At 37.6% G+C, this 18573-nt stretch overlaps 1 protein-coding gene across 1 annotated transcript in view; it reads left to right on the forward strand.

Moving 5' to 3' along the window:
* PCDH15 (protocadherin related 15) overlaps positions 1 to 10514 on the forward strand; it is a 714631-nt gene extending 704117 nt beyond the window's left edge. The window contains exons 36-38 of the mRNA XM_067552760.1: positions 1142 to 1215; positions 2291 to 2426; positions 9705 to 10514. Coding sequence (XP_067408861.1) covers positions 1142 to 1215; positions 2291 to 2426; positions 9705 to 10256 — 762 coding nt within the window. The 3' untranslated portion in view covers positions 10257 to 10514. The remainder of the gene's footprint in view (positions 1 to 1141; positions 1216 to 2290; positions 2427 to 9704) is intronic.
* The last annotated feature ends 8059 nt before the right edge of the window (positions 10515 to 18573 follow it).

The following is an 18573-nucleotide window of genomic DNA, read 5'->3' on the forward strand; positions in this document are numbered from 1 at the left end:
TTAACTTCACTAGGAGCCTTTGGGTTACATCCTTAGCCTTCATAAAGCATGCTTTGCAATGTACTAGTGATGCTAGGCAGCGTTAAAGTTGGCCTATATGGCCAGCTGAAGATTCTTCTGGCATATTGGAACCACCAGTGGAGTAAAGCTAATATAGTTGATGTAGCTACTAGGTTAGGGCAGGAAAGGGGATGGCATGGCATGGAATTCCAGCAGTTCCTGGCAATCATAGCAGCTGCCAGGAGCTACTGGAAAAGAAAAGGTAATCTAGAACAGTTATGAAGCTGCTCTAATTTACTTGGGACTGAACTTGCCTCTATGATCTCTCGTGATCAGGGGAGTACAAAGATAGCAGATGGCTATGTTCCCCCTCCTCAGTACAGTCCAAGTTTTGATGCCTCTGTTTTCACAAAGACTCAACTGTCTACCTTGCAAGACAGTAATCTTTTCTGTAGCATCCCAAGGACTGTGATGATTTTTAAAAGGTACAATGGTATTTTTGTATGATATAAACAAAACAATGCAAATGTATTAACAGGAGATGTAATCTGAATTAGGGCCTGACAAATACTGCAAATAAAACAGTCTATTTGAGACAAGAAGTGCTTCTTTAACAGTCATAGAGAAAGATATGGGGCATGAAGGTAGGAAATGAAAATTCTTGGGAAAAATAACAGTATATTTGTGATGAGTCAGTTATGCTGAATAAAGGTATTGTAAAGTGCAACTGAAAAAGATTTTTCATCCTCCAGCAGAGGATGTGCAACATTTACCCTCTAGACTGTTATTAACTATGAATATTCCAGGGATGTATCACTTAAAATAAAGCATTTAAAGTTCCTGTTGGTTTTGGATTACTGAAGTGCCAACTTAGTTTCTGACGGTCCTTTTAAGTACCATAGAAGCCTTTTGAATTATGATTTCACTTGCATCCCAGCTCTGGCATGAAAAAAATAGCATGGCCACCTGAGAATATTATTATTGAAATGACAAGTGATAGTGATAAGAAAGCACTCACTGTAGCTCATCTTTTTTTTTTCTTGATTGCACATAGTTCATAATACTCTTTTCTGCATTCCATATCACCATCACTATGTGTTTAAGTATTTCCATTCAATCAGTTTTCTCTTTTGGTTTACAGGAGTTATCTATGGAATCTGGAATTGATCCAGGCCAAGAATACTATGGGCAAGAGTACTACAGTTATGAACATGGGTATGTTTTCAGTTTTCCTATATAACTTTGCAAATGCGGTTTTTCAGACTTAGCATTTTTATTACTTTAGCATTCAGTCTAGAAAATCTCATTTTCCTTAGGATTCTAGAAAAACCTTAGGATTACATTTATCCTCTACATGCAAGAATTTACACACCATGAGCAAAACTCTCCTCTTAGAACCAGTTAGTATATAACTTTCCTAGTCTCACTAAATGTACAGAAGTCTGTCAAAGTTATACAAATGAGGGTAGTGAGTATTTACAAGTGAGGGTATTATACAAGTATTATACAAGTGAGGGTCGTGAGTATTTTGTGAATGTACATTTTATTTGCATACATTTGCTCTCTGCTCCAAATAATTTTCCCCTACCTCCTTTCCTGTGGCTCTTCACCTTAAGTCTCCCCACCCATCCATTTACGTTTCTGCTTATTGTGGGGTCTGTGCATATAGATATAGCTAGAGTAACAGCATATGTAGCATCACTCTGCTTTGCACTGCTTTGTGCTCTAGCCATATGTTTATGGTTGTAAGCATTTTAAGAGCTATACTTCAGGCATACATTCAGGTATACTTTTGCTGTATAAAGACTAACACAGCTACCCCTCTGATACTTTAGGCAGGGTCTCTGTGTTTAGTCCTAGAGGTCTGTAAGATCTTTATAGTTCAGAGATCTGAAGCAGGATAAACCAGAGAGAAGCTGCCTAGAGTGCTTCCCCAATAGTTTCCTTGCTCTTCCAATAAAAACAGGAAACAGAGGCAGGTACCTGGAAGGAGGTGCCCAACCTTGGGACCCTTTGGATTAATTCAGGATACCTAATAGCTTTGGTCTTATCCAAAATCCATTGAAATCTTTGGGAGGCTTTCTGTTGATTTCAGTGTGTTTTAAATCATGTTCTTAATGTCAACAAACAATTTCTCATATGTTGACAATAATAAGAGAACAGGGAAACTCTTTCACTTTAGAGGGGTGTGTGTGTGTTTGTGAGAGAGAGAGAGAGAGAATATAGATCCACATAGACACACATATACATAAACACACAGAATATTGGAAGCCAAAGGTCTCTTTTCCAGGTATGAATTGCCTCAATACGGGAGTCGTCGCCGGTTGTTATCTCCAACAGGAATGTATGATGAGTATGGTGAAGTGGTTGTGGAAAATGATGGCAGCTATTATTACAGTCCTCAGGGATCAACAACTGAAGGAGAAGTAAGTGTAATTAACTTTGTTGATTCCATTTTGTAATAAGGCAGTGTCTTTTAACCTTTTCAGGTTTTCTTTTCATAATTAATTAGTGCATTATTTTATGCACACAACAGATAAGCAACTTTGGACTCTTCAATCACTGTATTAGGGATCCAATAAAACCTGGTTGAGATTTGCAATTCTGATGATTGGTGATATATCAAGAAGAAAGTTGTTTTTCCAAGTAAAAAGAAGATTTTAAGATAATGACTTTCTTGTAAGAATTACAAAGCTGTTTTAAATCTACATAGAGCTATTTTCCCTTAAATCATGGATTTCTTGTCCAGTAAGGAAAATATATAATTTCATATTATAGTATACCATTATGTTTCTAAAAAATGGTTTATTATATCACTTATATCTGCACTAGTTTTGCTGAATATAACAGGCTATAACTGACTATCTGCAGATGAACACAATAATTACTACAATAATTTATCATAAAGCCTGACAATGGATTGTAAGGAAAATAAGTGAAAATGCCCAGTGAATGCTAGAAATAAATTCATATGAAGTAATATGGTTAAATTTAATTTTCAGAAATACTAGGCTGTGGATAGAACAAATTGATATTAATTAGAAAAGAAGCTGTAATGTTTGAGTCAATCTTTCACACTGTAACAGAGTAAAATCACTGGGGACTAATTACCCATTCTAGAAGTTAAACTTCTCCTTTCAGTCCCAAAACCTGACAAAAAAACTATGTGATAAGCTGTTTTTGATTCAAGGAAAAATGTTGCATGGTAATGTTAACTCTTAGTTCTCTTCCTGCTGAACTATTTTAGGATAACAAGTTTTCATAATACCTGTCTTTCAAATTGCAATTAACTTCCATTTTCATAATTTGCAGGGGATGAGTCAAGGCAAAGGCCCTACAGGCAGAGGTATAAGCCAGAGAGCAGGGGATCAAATAGAAGGTAGTGCTTTAGGTGGTGGGATGGATCTAAGAGATGGTTCTGGAAGAGAACATAGGACCAACCAGGGAAAAAGGAAACTAAAAGCAGTGATGCAGTTGAGTCGAATAGTGGTAAATGCCCACAAACGAGAAGGAACAACTGAGTCCGCTCATTCTCCATGGAAGAAAGCAAAGATATTCCCAATGATTCTGCAGAAAGTAAAAGGCAGTAGCAAAGATTCCAGTTATGCTAAGCGAATGTTAGCTCGCCCAGTGGATAGTGAAGACAGCATGGTTATCAAAGGAAATTATTTCCAGAAATCTGCAGATGACAGACCTTCAACAACCAGAAAACTAAGTCGTGTGCTAAAACACATTAGGGTTTCCGAAAAATTTCATAAGCATCGCAGATCTCAGGGCTCTGTTAGCAAAAGTTCAGTCTCTGCAAGCGAGAAAGGAGGAGAAGACTCTGAAAGTCAGAGGCTTAGTGAATCTGAAAGAGATGGAACAAAATCAGGAATTTCAATTAATATCACATCAGAAAGTGAGCCAGAGGATAGTGATGTCTCCCATGACTATGATAAGAAGAAAAAAAGAAAATCTGTTGCTTCAGATGATGATGAATCATCAGCAAAGAGTAGTATCTCCGCCTCTCAGGCAGATGATAAAGACTATTTGAAAGTGACACTGGACCAAGATGAAACCAATGAAAGTACTGTGGATTCTGATGAAGAGAATGAGGAAGCTTTAGAGGATTCAGAAGATGATCATTCTGTATCCAAAACAGATAGTGAACAGGAAGAATCAGAAGAGGATATATCTGAACACTCGGAAGAGGAAGAAGATGAGGAAGAGTCAAAAAGTGTCCTTTCTCAAGTCTCTGGGTCTCAGAATAAACTCTCTGACAGTGAGGAAGATGACTTCCAGTCAAAGGTATCATCAAATCAGAGTTCCTCCAGCAGAACTGAGTATAGTGATTCCAATAGCAGAAGAGTTAGTGAAAGAACTAGTATGTCAAGTAAGGGAAGTAAATCTAATGGAAGTACAAGGGATTCCAGTCACGGTTCAGAAGAGATTAATTCTGACAGTGAAGTTAGCTCTAAGGGATCAGTCAGTGAAAGAAACAAGAGTTCTGGATCCAGCTACAAGAACAAAATGTCCATAGCTGGCAGTGAAATAGACACAATAGAGGAGATATCAGAAGAAGATGAAAAATCAGATTTGGAGCAGGATGATACAAGCCCTGATGAGGCAGGTGACAAAATAAGTGATAGGACTATGTCTGAAACATCTTCCGTCAGTCAAAAAACTACTTCCAGTAAACAGAGCAAGAGAAGAAAATCAGATATTAGTGGCGGAGATAGCATGACTGAAAGCACAGAAGAGATTGATACAGATGCTAAGGATAGGGAAGAAATTCTCAGTAGGGATGAATCCAAAAGCCTTGAAAGTGAAAATAGTGTTACTTCCAAAGGCAGCCGAGGGACAAAGAGCTCAGTGAGTGCCACTTTTTCTAGTAAAATGGATGCGTCGCAAGATTCTGATTTTCAAAGTTCTGATTCCAATATGGAAAGAAAAAATCTAAGAAAAAAGATCTCAAAACACAGCGAACTTCAGACAGATGAGACTCCTGATACTGCTGCATCAGAGTCAGAGACTACTGCTGACTCCACATCCTTTTAAAAAGAAAGAAAACAGTAGGTGTACATTTTGCAGTAAGGAATGGTTTTGTTTGCTGTGCCCTCTGCGTGGTCTTTCATGAACACTACAGATTTTATTTAAGCATTAGAAAAAAAATGACAAAATATCATGCTCTTTAGATACTTTTGTTATACTAATGTCCATCTTGTTAAGATTAGTAACGCACCAAGCTAAGCAGACATCATTTCTCAACTTAAAATATTCAGATATAATTACTAGCATGTATTTAGTGATAGAATTTAATCCAAAAAGTACTAGCAGTAAAAGATGCACTTTTTTCCCTGTAGAAACTTTAGCCCTACAATTAAAAAAACATTTTATTAGTAGTCCATTTACTTCATAATCTTCATATTAATCCCTTGGATGTAGATATTATCATCACCCCCATTGTACAGATGGAAAAACTGAATCAGAGGAAAAGTGACTTGCCCAAAATCCTAGCCTCTGTGCTCATTCCTGTATATCATTCTGTTTCTCAACATGGCAAAATTTTGGGGTTTAGAGGATATCAGATAATTAATGTAGAACATTTTAAAATGGAATCAGATAAACAAAATGTAGAAATTCACAAAGAGAAGTTGTATCATTTTCCCCAAAAAAGTCACCCATAAAATGGACATTTTAAACTTGCACTTGTATGACAGCTGCACTCACAAGTTTCAGTTAGTATTTGCAAAGTGTAATTAATCATTGTAACAATATGGATGGTGTTAAATACTACTTGAGCAATTTCTACAGGGACAAACATCTTTTCTTTGACTAACAGCTGTGTTTTGTCACCTTCCAAAAATGTTATTAAAACAGACATATTGCAGGTAGTGCAACAAAAATTTGGTTTACTTCATCTCTGTAATTTTGGACTTGCTCTATAAAATTAAATGACCTGGAGTATCTGTTGCTGTTCAGTAAAGAAAGTATAGTTTTAGAGATTTGCAATTCCAGTTCCATTCAGAGTGGGCTTGATTGTGAAGAAAGCACTCAGTGTAAAAGTTCAAGTTGCATTTGTTTTCATATATGAAATTACTGCTGCAGGATGCTGTGCCCTGCAGTGCTCTATTTCATTCAGCCAACATGTTGAATCCTAAAAATGTATCTACACACCCCCAATCTGTAGGAGCTTTCTTTTCTCTTATTGTGCCAAAGACTGCATAGCTCTTTCTCAAACAGTGGATTATGTAGGACGTTAGTTTCAATGAGAAATATCAAAAAGATCATAATGAGTTCCCACCTAAATTAATGTTAGTTTACAGAAATTACCTCTCTTGATCCAGTATCTGGATTATGAGTTAGAAGGCTGACAAATCTAACAACAGCTGGGAGTCTCACAAAGGCTACAATTCAGTTTGTGCAGTGGAAAGAGGAAAAGACTTGTTTTTCTATTATACTTGAACGTGCTATTAAGTTAAACAATTCTCTTTTGTCAAACTTTTTCTTGGAATCTGTGTTAATGGACAGTTCATTCCCATGAATGGGAAATTAAGTCATACCTGCATTTACTAACTGTGTGAGACCAACATTATTTTTTGACTGTAGCTACTATATTTGGCAATACTGGAGATTACCATTGACTGAATATTTGAGTGGGCAATGGCCCATTTTTTCAAATAGAGGATATGTATGGGCCTGCTTGTGCTAAAGCAATAGAGTTCTGCAACATCTTCATATATATATTTGGATGAAATCCTGACTTCACTGAAGTCAGTGGGAATTTTTCCTTAATTTCATTGGAGTCAGGATTTTACCTCTATTTTTTCCATTTTTCTGTGATGTCCTCAGTGAGTGGGGAAAAATGTGATGAAAACTAGGAACTGCATTATTAAACATCTCCTTAAGAACATGTGACTCCCACAAACCATGGACTCATATGTCTGACTGCCTGAAGCTGTTGCAAGCTCTCTTATTGTCTTTACATGTCCTTTTTTTTTTTTTTTTTTGCAAATTATTTTTTCATCTTTTTGTGAAGATGAGTTTGAAAATGTTTTCTTTGTATCATCAGTCAAGCGTGCTGTGGCACTGTGGAATCAGTAGCAAAAATTTTGAAGACTAGACTCTCTGTTGGCAACAGCATATGCCCCAGAGCATGAGCAAACTGTGCTGTGATAATTATCTCATATCTATGAAACAAATAATTTCTTTACACTATGTTCCAATAGAAGCTGTATCTCTATTGCTCACTACTGTGGAAGGTGTGCAGTTAACATTAAAACTTACATCGTTGTCTCTGACTGTAAAAGAAGGTAGATTGTGTCCCTATATTTGTAATGTGCAATGACTATAGAATCAGTTACCCCTTTCCTCTTATTCAGTTCTCAGTCCCCAAGTTATAGCTTCACATTTATTGTAGATCTTTTCCTGAAACTAGTCAATTTTCCCATTGACCAAAAGATACATACCAATATTGAGAAAAATTATACAGGATGTGTGTCAGGATAAAAAGGTAGAAAGGAGCCCTGTAAGTAATTTGTGCAAAGTTTAGTTTTTCAGAAGCATAAGTACCATCTCTTTGTACACTGCATGATTCGCTGCCTTTTAAAAATTTCCTTTCCTCTGGTGTGTGCATGTGCACGTGTATGTTTTAGAAGTAGGGTACAGTATACTGTACCCTAACAGCAGAACTCTGTTCATTCAAGAGTGATAATAGCTGGGTTCACTTTTTAGCAAGGAGACAGCTTTCTAATGCGATTCACGGTATAAATTAAAATAAAGTGAACAGGCTTTATATAAATGACAACCAAAACAAAATCACAACTTTGAGATTCAATTTCTATGATCTCTATGAAAAATATTGCATGTAGTGTAAAATAAATAAAATCTGCAGGCCTGATGTACCACTGTGTTACTTCAGTTTTATAGCAATGTAATTCTGTTGATTTCAGTAGAGTTACTCCAGTTTTGTACCAGTGTAATGAATGGGTGCATCAGGTCCTACATAAAGAAATAATGTGGCATTTTTTTTCTAATCAGTACTATCAACACTATATCTTTGCCTGAGAAATGAAGAAAATTTAGTTCCTGAAATGCCACTGTCATTGTTACTTTATTGTAAAATAGAAATGTCAAATGCTGTTCATGAGCGGACATTACAGTATAGTGTTTAGTATATTTACATTCTAGAAGAAAACTTCCAGTAATTTTCAGGGTATTTACCACTTAACACTTGTAGTTACCAGGAACAACCATTTCTGCAGGGTTTTACATCAATAAATTCTGATTTCTATTATAAAGAGGTAGTGATCAAGTTGTGTTTTATATCCCTATGTATGAAAAACTGAGAAATTGTTGCTTTGTCAAAATATGATTGTGATGTACCAATAACATGATTTACACAACATATTTATTAAGCATGTTTCTGGAAGAGAAAATCTCCATCATCCGGCCGTATCAGAAGAAGGGCAGGAGACACTGGATGTGGTTTAATTAGGCCATAACTTTATTGTTAACTGTCTGAACGTACCTAGCAGATAAAAGTGTATAGTGCAGGTAAATAACTACTTGGGGGGCTTCTGTCAGCCCTTCCCCCTTTTCCATCCTGGTCCCCAACCAACCCGCTGCTGGGATCTTAATATCCACTCTCCTTGAATGAAGGTTAAGGTGGGCTATATGGGCTCCCTACTATGCCAGTCATGGGAGCCCTGAATTCCCCTCCAATTTCCAAACACCTCCTTTAAATCCTTTACCAATCCATTTATCTGACCACTGAATCCCTTTTGTCCCTCTCCTATGGAGTAGCTGCACTGAGCAGCTGCCCCACACTTACATAATATGTTGTGACATCATAGCCTAACTTCCATTTCATGCTCACCGCAACTATGCCCACCCCCCAAACCCATTCTGAGGAAGGCAAACAAACTCCGCTCTGCCATTGCCAATCTGGCAGTGAGGGAAAAATTCCTTCCCAGCCCCCTGAGAAAGGAGCAGCTACTTCAGTGCCCACAGCAGATCATGTTCAAACCGAGTATTTCTGCACTTCCAAACGTTGGGAGAGTGGATACTACTCTGCGTGGTCTTGGTGAGAGAAGGCGTTTCCTTCCCGGATTACCCCTGAATACTCTCCCCTCCTTTTCAGTCAGGTCACCCTTGACAGATGAGTCAGCATTCCCACACAGACCTGCTTTGTGGCTGAAGCAGCATCCATGGTTTTCTACCTCTTAAAGAGGTATATCCCTTCCCCTCCCTTTCCTCTCCCCCCACCCGCAACTTAAGGTGCATTGTGGTCATGCCAAGAAGTCTCCAAAAGAATCACTTTATATTCATGGGAATACAGGCTGTCTGATGAAGACTGAATGTGGGTCTAGCAAAAACATCTCATCGGTTTTGTAAGCCTGGAGAGTTCTCTCAGAAACATATCAGCTTTTTCTACCTTTACCTGGTATTTAGCTAAAATTTTGTTGAACAGCAGGTACTGTCTTAAATGCAGATTTCTGAATACTTTTACATCCATTGAGGAGGAGAAATCATTTAATATTGCAGCATTTGACAGTAATAGGCACAGTGAAATGGAAATGATAAATATTTAAATGAAAATGAAAAGTTATAAAATAACTATGTACGGTAACTATCTGAAACACCAGGTAGAATATAAAATCTGAAAAAAAATGTAGCAGATTGTGCAGTGATTTAATAAACTCTCTCTTGTTGTCAAACAGTGGGCCAGAAAGAAAAGGATCAAGTTAGTAGTTGATCCAGAATATGAGACCAGCTCAACTGGAGAAGACAGTGCTCCAGAATGTCAGAGGAATCGTCTTCACAACCCCAGTGTTCAAAACAATGTAAATGGCAACATCTATATTGCGCAGAATGGGTCAGTTGTGAGAACCCGTCGCATTTGTCTCTCCAATAATTTAAAAGTCACATCCCCAGTTAGACTGGGGAAACACTTTAAGAAACTGGACAAGCTAGCAGTGACACATGAGGAGAATATCCCATTGAACACATTGTCAAAGGGGCCATCTTCTAGTGACAAACTGAACACAAGACCATCTAGTGTCTCATTTTCCTCCACTGCTACCGGGGCTGACAACATAGCAACAAAGCCAGGGGGCACCAAAATGAAAAGCACAGAAGAGCGAGAGTCAGTTGTTGATAATGTGGATGTCAGAGAGCCCTTGGAATCACACAGTGATCACACACAATCAGATGAAGAGGAGCTCTGGATGGGTCCGTGGAATAACCTTCACATACCAATGACAAAACTGTAACCTTTTTTAATTTTAATTTTTACTTCAGTTTATAATAAGCTATGCTTTTTAATGTCACTGAGGAAAATGTATGAAATTTGTATCGTGCACATAAATTGTATACTTCAAACGACATGCTTTAAAGTTGAGAGACTTTGCACTCACATTTGTATCAATTAACTGTTCTTCCCAACAATTATTGACAGGCTCTCAGTTCACTAAACAATACTCAGTTAAAAATTTATCTTTTTTGTTGGATCTTGATTTATTGTTTAATAAAGAGTGAATTACTAAATGCTCAGCAACATTTTGTCGACTTTTCAAAAGGTTTTATACATGCCAAGCTTATGTCACTGTATAGTATGTGTGGTTAGATTGTTTAGAGGTAGAAATTGCATTTTTATGATTAAGGGTTTTGTTCACATATCACATTATAATTAATCAGAAATAAAGCCATTGAAGTCAGTGGACCAGATCCTCACTTGATGTACATCGGCAAAGCAATGTTGAAGCCCGCTGAGCTCTGCCAATTTTACACCACTTGAAGATCTAGCCTAATGGAATTATGAAGATATAAAGCAGATGTGAGACTAGAATCAGGTCCGCTGTGTCGATAAATATATTGATTATATAACAGATTAACATTATTATGTGGAAGATTAATAGATTCCAAAACCAGAAGAGACCATTGTGATCAACTGGTCTGACTTCCTGTATAATACAAACCTAGAACTTTCCCAAAATAATTCCTAGATATCTTTTAGAAAAACATAGTCTTGATTTAAAAATGGTCAGTGATAGAGAATCCAGCATGACCCTTAGTAAATTGTTCCAAGGGTTAATTTCTCTGACCGTTACAAATGTATGCCACCACTGAAAAACATAGTAAGAGGACCCCAAATGTGCCACCATGGCTAAACAACAAAGTAAAATAAGCAGTTAGAGGCAAAAAGACATCCTTTCAAAGTGGAAGTTAAATCCTAATGAGGAAAATAGAAAGGAGCAGAAACTCTGGCAATTGTGGTGTAAAAACATAATTAGGAAGGACAAAAAAGAATTTGAGAACAGCTAGCCAAAGAATCAAAAAGTAACAGCAAAAACATTGTAAGTACATCAGAAGCAGGAAGCCTGCTAAACAACCAGTGGACGATTGAGATGATAAAGGAGTGAGCACTCAAGGAAAAGAAGGCTATTTGGAGAACTAAATGAATTCTTTGCATCAGTTTTCATGCCTGAGGATGTGAGGGAGATCCCCAAACCTGAGCCATTCTTCTTAGGTGACAAATCTGAGGAACTGTCCCAGATTGAGGTGTCAATACAGGAGGTTTTGGAAAAAATTAACAAATTAAAGAGTAATTACTCACCAAGACCAGATGGTATCCACCCAAGAGTTCTGAAGGAAATGTGAAATTGCATAACTATTAACTGGGTCGTATATAATCTATCATTTAAATCAGCTTCTGTACCAGATGACTGGAGGATAGCTAATGTGACTCCAGTTATTTAAAAAGGCTCCAGAGGTGGCAAATTAGTTGAAACTATAGTGAAGAACAGAATTATCAGGCACATAGATGAATATGATTTGTTAGGGAAGAGTCAATGTGTTTTTTTAAAGGGAAAGTATGATTCACCAATCTACTAGAATTCTTCGAGGGGGTCAACAAGCATATGGACAAGAATGTACTTAGATTTGCAGAAAGCCTTTGACAAGGTCCCTCACAAAAGGCTCTTGAGCAAAGTATGCAGTCATGGGATAAGAGTGAAGGTCCTCTCCTGGATCACTAACAGGTTAAAAGATAGGAAATAAAGGGTAGGAATAAATAGTCAATTTTCAGAACGGAGAGAGGTAAATAGTGGTGTCCCACAGGGGTCTGTACTGGGACCAGTACTATTCAACCTATTCATAAATGATCTGGAAAAAGAGGCAAACAGTGAGGTGGCAAAATTTGCAGATGAAACAAAACTACTCAAGATAGTTAAGGCCAAAGCAGACTGCGAAGAGTTACAAGTGGATCTCTCAAAACTGGGTGACTGAGCAACAAAATGGCAGAGGAAATTCAATGTTGATAAATGCCAAGTAAGGCACATTGGAAAACATAATCCCAACTATACATGTAGAATGATGGAGTCTAAATTAGTTGTTAACACTCAAGAAAGAGATTTTGGAGTCATTGTGGATAGTTCTCTGAAAAATCCACTCAGTGTGCAGCGGCAGTCAAAAAAGCTAATGGAATATTGGGAAGGATTAGGAAAGGGATAGATAATAAGACAGAAAATATCGTATTGCCGCTTTATAAATCTCTGGTACACCCATTTCTTGAATACTGCATGCAGATCTGGTTGCCCCATCTCAAAAAATATATATTGGAATTGGAAAAGGTATAGAAAAGGGCAACTAAAATGATTAGTGGTATGGAAAAGCTTCCATATGAAGAGAGATTAATAAGGCTGGGACTTTTCAGCTTAGAAAAGAGATGACTAAGAGGGGATATGACAGAAGTCTATAAAAATCATGACTGGTGTGGAGAAAGTAAATAAGGAAGTGTTATTTACTCCTCCTCATAACACAAAAACTATGGGTCACCAAATGAAATTAATAGGTAGCAGGTTTAAAAAGGAAGTATTTCTTCACACAGTCAATCTGTGGAACACCTTGCCAGAGGGTGTTGTGAAGGCCAAGACTATAACAGGGCTCAAAAGGTAAGTTAATGGAGTATAGGTCAATTGCTATTAGCCAAGATAGGCAGGGATTGCTATTTGCCAGAGGCTGGAAATGGCTGACAGGATGGATCACTTGATGATTACCTGTTTTGTTCATTCCTTCTGAAGCACCTGGCATTGACCACTATCAGATGACAGGATATGCTTTATTTCCAGTCTGAATTTGTCTAGCTTAAACTGTCAAGCATTGGATTTCTATACATTTCTCTATTAGGTTGAAGTCCACTATTAAATATTTGTTCCCTATATAGATATTTACTAACTGTATTCGTTACCCTTTAACCTTCTCTTTGTTAAAGTAAATAGATTGACCTCTTTACATCTATCACTATAATGCATGTTATCTGATCTGTAATCATTCTCATGGCTCGTGTCTAGACCCTCTCTAATTTATCAACATCCTGCTTGAATTGTGAACACCAGAACTGGACATAGTATTCCAGCAATGGTCACCAGTGCCAAATATGGAGATGAAATAACCTCTCTGCTCCTATTTACGCATCCCATAATGGTGTGGAAAAAGTGAATAAAGAAGCATTATTTACTCCTTCATATAACACAAGAAACAGGGATCACCTAATGAAGTTAATAGCCATCAGGTTTACAACAAACAAAAGAAAGGACTTCTCACAATGCACAGTCAAGCTGTGGAACTCATTGCCAGGGCTGTTATGAAAACCAAAAGTATAACTGGGTTAACAAAAGAATTAGATTAGTGTATGGAGGATAGGTCCATCAATAGGTCCATCAATGGCTATTAGCCAAGATGGTCAGTGATGCAACCCCATGCTGTGGTTGTCCCTAAGCCTCTGACTGCCCGATGCTGGGACTGGACACCAGTCAATGGATCACTAGTCTGACTTAGTATGGCCATTATTACGTTCTTATGTCAGTGTTAGCTCTTTTGGCCACAGTGTCAGACTGGGAGCTCATGGTCAGCTGATTATCCACCATGACCCCAAATCATTTTCAGAGTCACTACTTCCCAGTAAAGAGGCCTCCCCCCATCCTATGTGTGGCCTACGTTCTTTGTTCTAAGATGTTTACATGTAGCTGTACTAAAACACATATCATTTGCATGCACCCAGTTTACCACACAATCCAGCTGTTTCTGACTTGCTCTTCATTATATACCACTCCCTCAATTTTTGCGTAATCTGCAAATGTAATCAGTGAGGATTCTGTTTTCTTTCAAGTCATTGATTAAAAATGTTAAATAGCATGGAGCCAGGAACCAATCCCTGCAGGACCTCACTGGAAACATACCCACTCAATGATTATTGTCCATTTATCATTACATTTTGTGATCTGTCTTAGCCAGTTTTTAATTCATTTAATGTGTGCCATATTAATTTTACATAGTTCTAGGTTTTTAATCAAAATGTTGCTTGGTTCCAAGTCAAACGCCTTACAGAAGTGTAGATATATTAGCAGAGTGGAATAAACGATTAAATATGATAAAAATTACAGATTTAATTATTAATTAATTAATCTTGTTTCACTTTACCTGCCCTTAGTTCATTCATTTTCTTTCATAAATTAGTTCATTTCAATCTTCTCTAGTCAGTTTTTCATTTTTTCTTGCATTAATTTTGTTTGCTTCTTTATACAATCTGTCTTCAGTTTTTATGCTACATCAATAATTGTTATTCTGGGGCTATATTCACCCTAAATTAAAATAGGGATAATACAGAAGCCTGGATGATAGAAATAAATATAAACAGTAATTAGATAGGGCTTCAGCTAGAGTTTGCCATTGGGTTAAATAGTACAATAAGGATTCCCCATCACACTACTGAACATAAAGCTGTGGTAAAGACAAATGAATCATACAGAAGCAAATGAACAGTGAAACTATGAATCTAATGTGCATGAAAGTATCTGTCAAGGGCAAAGGGTTTGGGAACACAAGAAATGTTTATTGTTTCAAAAAGTTGTAATGTATATATGGCTTGTAAAATTGATTATATGAAATAGTGTCACTGACTGTTTTTCTCATAACGCAACAGTGCTCAGTTGTTTAATTTCAATATCTATATAACTTAAATAGGCAGCAGATATGTCATGTTCTGTATTCATTAACTACTGCTTGGAAGGGGAACCATTATCTCTATTAATCAAAATATTTTTTTCCAATGTTATATTAGAAAAAGAAAAAATGTTCACTGAAGAACCATGTCTTGTCATGCCACACATTTTACCAGGAAATGGGATCAAACCACTTAGTTAACAGAGTAATATGAAAACTTTATTGAACAGTATTCTGAGTCAACATCAGGTTCAATTCTAAAACATGCCATGTTGTAAGAAAATGATAAACATGCACCACTACAAAATTTTATTCCTATATTGATATAGTAAAGATTTATTACAAGTTTTGTATATTATAAAAGGCTTTTGAAAACTGAATATTTTCCAGTTATCTGCTCTCTTTGGAAGTAGCAAATCTTATTATGAAATAAAAATGTAAACATCGATAGCTTATGTACCATGGATAGCAGTTCTGCAATTTCATATTTGAGTTTCTTCAGAACCCTTAAGTAAATATTATCTGGGCCTGGTGATATATTACTGTTTAATTTATCAGTTTGTCTCAAAAATTTCCTTTATTGACACTTCAATTTACGACAGTTCCTCAAATCTGTCACTTAAAAAGAATGACTCAAATATAGGAATCTCCCTCACATCCTCTGCAGTGAAGACCAATGTAAAGAATTAATTTAGCTTCTCTGAAATGGCCTTGTCTTCCTTGAGCGCTCCTTTAGCACCTTGATCATCCAGTGGCCCCATTCTCTGTTTGGCAGATTTCCTGCTTTGGATGTACTTTAAAAAATTGCTGTTAGTTTTTGTATCTTTTTCTAGTTGCTCTTCAAATTCTTTTTGGCCTGCCTAATTATATTTTTTCACATGACTTTCCAGAGATTATACTCCTTTCTATTTTCCACAGTAGGATTTGACTTGCAATTTTTAAAGTATGCCTTTTTACATCTAACTGCCTCTTTTATTCTGCTATTTAGCCACGGTGGAAGTGTTTTTTTGGTCCTCTTAATGTTTTTCTTTTTTTATTATTATTTGTGGATATACATTTGGTTTGAGTTTCTATTATAGTGTTTTTAAATATTCTCCATGCAGTTTGCAGGAATTTCACGCTTGTGACTATTCTTTTTAATTTCCATTTAGCTAGCTTCCTTATTTTTGTGTAGTTCTCCCTTTTTGAAGTCAAATGCTACTGTAGTGGGTTTCTTTGTCTTTTTTTCCCTATAAGGATGTTAAATTTAATTACATTATGGTCATTATTGAGCAGTTCAACTACAGTTGCCTCTTGGACCAGTTCCTGTGCTCCACTTAGGACTAAATCAAGAATTGTCTCTCCTCCTGTGGGTTCCAGGACTAGCTTCTCCAAGAAGCAATCATTAATAGTGTCTAGAAATTTTATCTCTGCATCATGTCCTCAGGTGAGATTTACCCAGTCAATAGAATAGTTGAAATCCCCCATGATTACTGGATTTTCTGCCTTTGCAGTGTCCCTGAGCATTTCACAATCACTGTCACCGTCCTTGTCAGTAGTCTATTCCTACTGCTGTCCTTGCACTGTTCAAGCATGGAATTTCTATCTACAGAGATTCTATGGTACGATTTGATTCATTTTGACTCCATGCTGTCTTTCACATACAGTGTCATTCCTCCACCAGTGCGACCTACTCTATCATTCTTATATATTTTGTACTCTGGTATTATATGTTCCATTGATTATCCTTATTCCACCAAATTTCCGCGACACCTATTATGTCAATATCCTTACTTAATGCAGAGCATTCTAGTTCACCCATCTTAGTATTTAAACTTCTAGCGTTTGTGTCACAGCACTTGTATATTTTGTCAATATTCAGTTGCTTCCCTTCATGGGTTAAGTTTAAATGGGACTCATGTTTAATTGTTCCTCACTAGCTCCTATCTGTACTATACTGATTGTTTTCCTATCTTTTATACTAGGATGTGGAGTTCCCCCTTTAATAAATTCATCTCTAAGGGATGTCTCCTCCTGAACCATGTGCTTCTCCACACCTGTTGGCTTCCCCCTAGCCCTTAGTTTAAAAAATACTCCACAACCTTTTTTACTCTAAAACCTTTTTACATTTACATGCCAGCAGTCTGGTTCCCCTTTGAATTATGTGGAACCCATTCTTCCTGTATAGGCTCCTCCTTTCCAAAAGGTTCCCCAGTTCCTAGTTAACCAAAAACCTTCATCCTCACACCATCATCTCATCCGTGCATTGAGACCTTGCAGTTATGGCTGTCTAACTATCCTGGAACTGGAAGTATTCCAGTATTAATCTCTTACCTAGCAACCTAAATTTGGCCTGTAGGACCTCTCTCCTACCCTTCCCTGAATCACTGTCTGGTGCCTAGATGTACCACAACCACTGGCTCTTCCCAGCACCCCACATAAGTCTATCTAGATCAGAGTTGTCAAACTCAATTGCTATGGCAGGCCAGATTTGAATTAAATGTACTTTAAGTGGGCCATATATATACAATAGATCAAAATACTAGGCACAACTATTTTTAATGTAGTAGTATATTTTATTTGCTAGATATCAGCGATATAAAAACTGCAGTAAATTCACTTCTACAACTATTTCACAATTAAAAGAATCGATCAATGATTAAAAATTATAATACTGCACGATGCCCCAAGACCACACTGTTCCTCTCCCACCTTTTGGAGCACTGCGTCTCGTGCACACAGTGCTCCACGCGCTGCCGCCGGAGTACACAGATCTCGTGGCTGCACACGACGACGCAACGTCTTGCGGCGTTGTACTCTCTGGCAGCAGTGCGTGACGCTGCGACATCTCGTGGCAGCACGTGATGCCGCCACAGAGTACAACGCCGTGAGATGTCACGGCAGCGCGTGCTGTCTCCAGGGGCTGGACCAAAAAGGTTGGTGGGCTGTATCCGGTCTGCGAGCCGGATGTTTGACACCCCTGAGCTAGATACCTTGTGAGTTTTGCGACCTTCACACCCGGCAGACAATTTACTAAGTGGTTCTCCCAGTCATCACAAGCCCAATTATCTATAATCAAATCCCCCAGCAGCATTACCTGGATTTTCCTAGTAACTGGTATGGGTATCCTCAGTATGAGAGGATACCATGATATCTGGAAAGAGGGTCCCAACAATTGTTTTGTCCTCCCCCTGCTTGCTCATCTTGATGTTCTCCTTCCCAAGACATTCTTCTTCAGTAGCACAGATGTGGTCAGACTGCAGATGGTGTTCTATTGTGTCCCTAAAAGTCTCCTCTATGTACCACTCTGTCTCTTAGCTACTTCAGTTCAGCCACTCTGGTCTCAAGAGCCCATATTTTGTCTGTGAGGGCTATGAGCTGCCTGCACACCTTCACCACGAGCCATAAGGCAAGTAAATGTACATACTGCAGTCAGTGCAATAAAGTGAATAGTTCCCCACACTGCTGCTGGACCTCTTCCTGCATTATTTTTACTCCTCTTCTAGGTTTCTTTGTTTTCTTTTTCTTTTTTTTTTTCCCTGGGGGGGAAGGGATGGTTATTGGTCTTAAGTTTAGGAGTATGTTTGCTAGGTGTATCTGCCTCTTTAT

The sequence above is a fragment of the Emydura macquarii genome, unplaced genomic scaffold, assembly GCF_026122565.2.
Source record: "Emydura macquarii macquarii isolate MOO-44397 ecotype Brisbane River unplaced genomic scaffold, CSIRO-AGI_Emac_v2 contig_1390, whole genome shotgun sequence".
Classification (NCBI taxonomy): domain Eukaryota; kingdom Metazoa; phylum Chordata; order Testudines; family Chelidae; genus Emydura; species Emydura macquarii.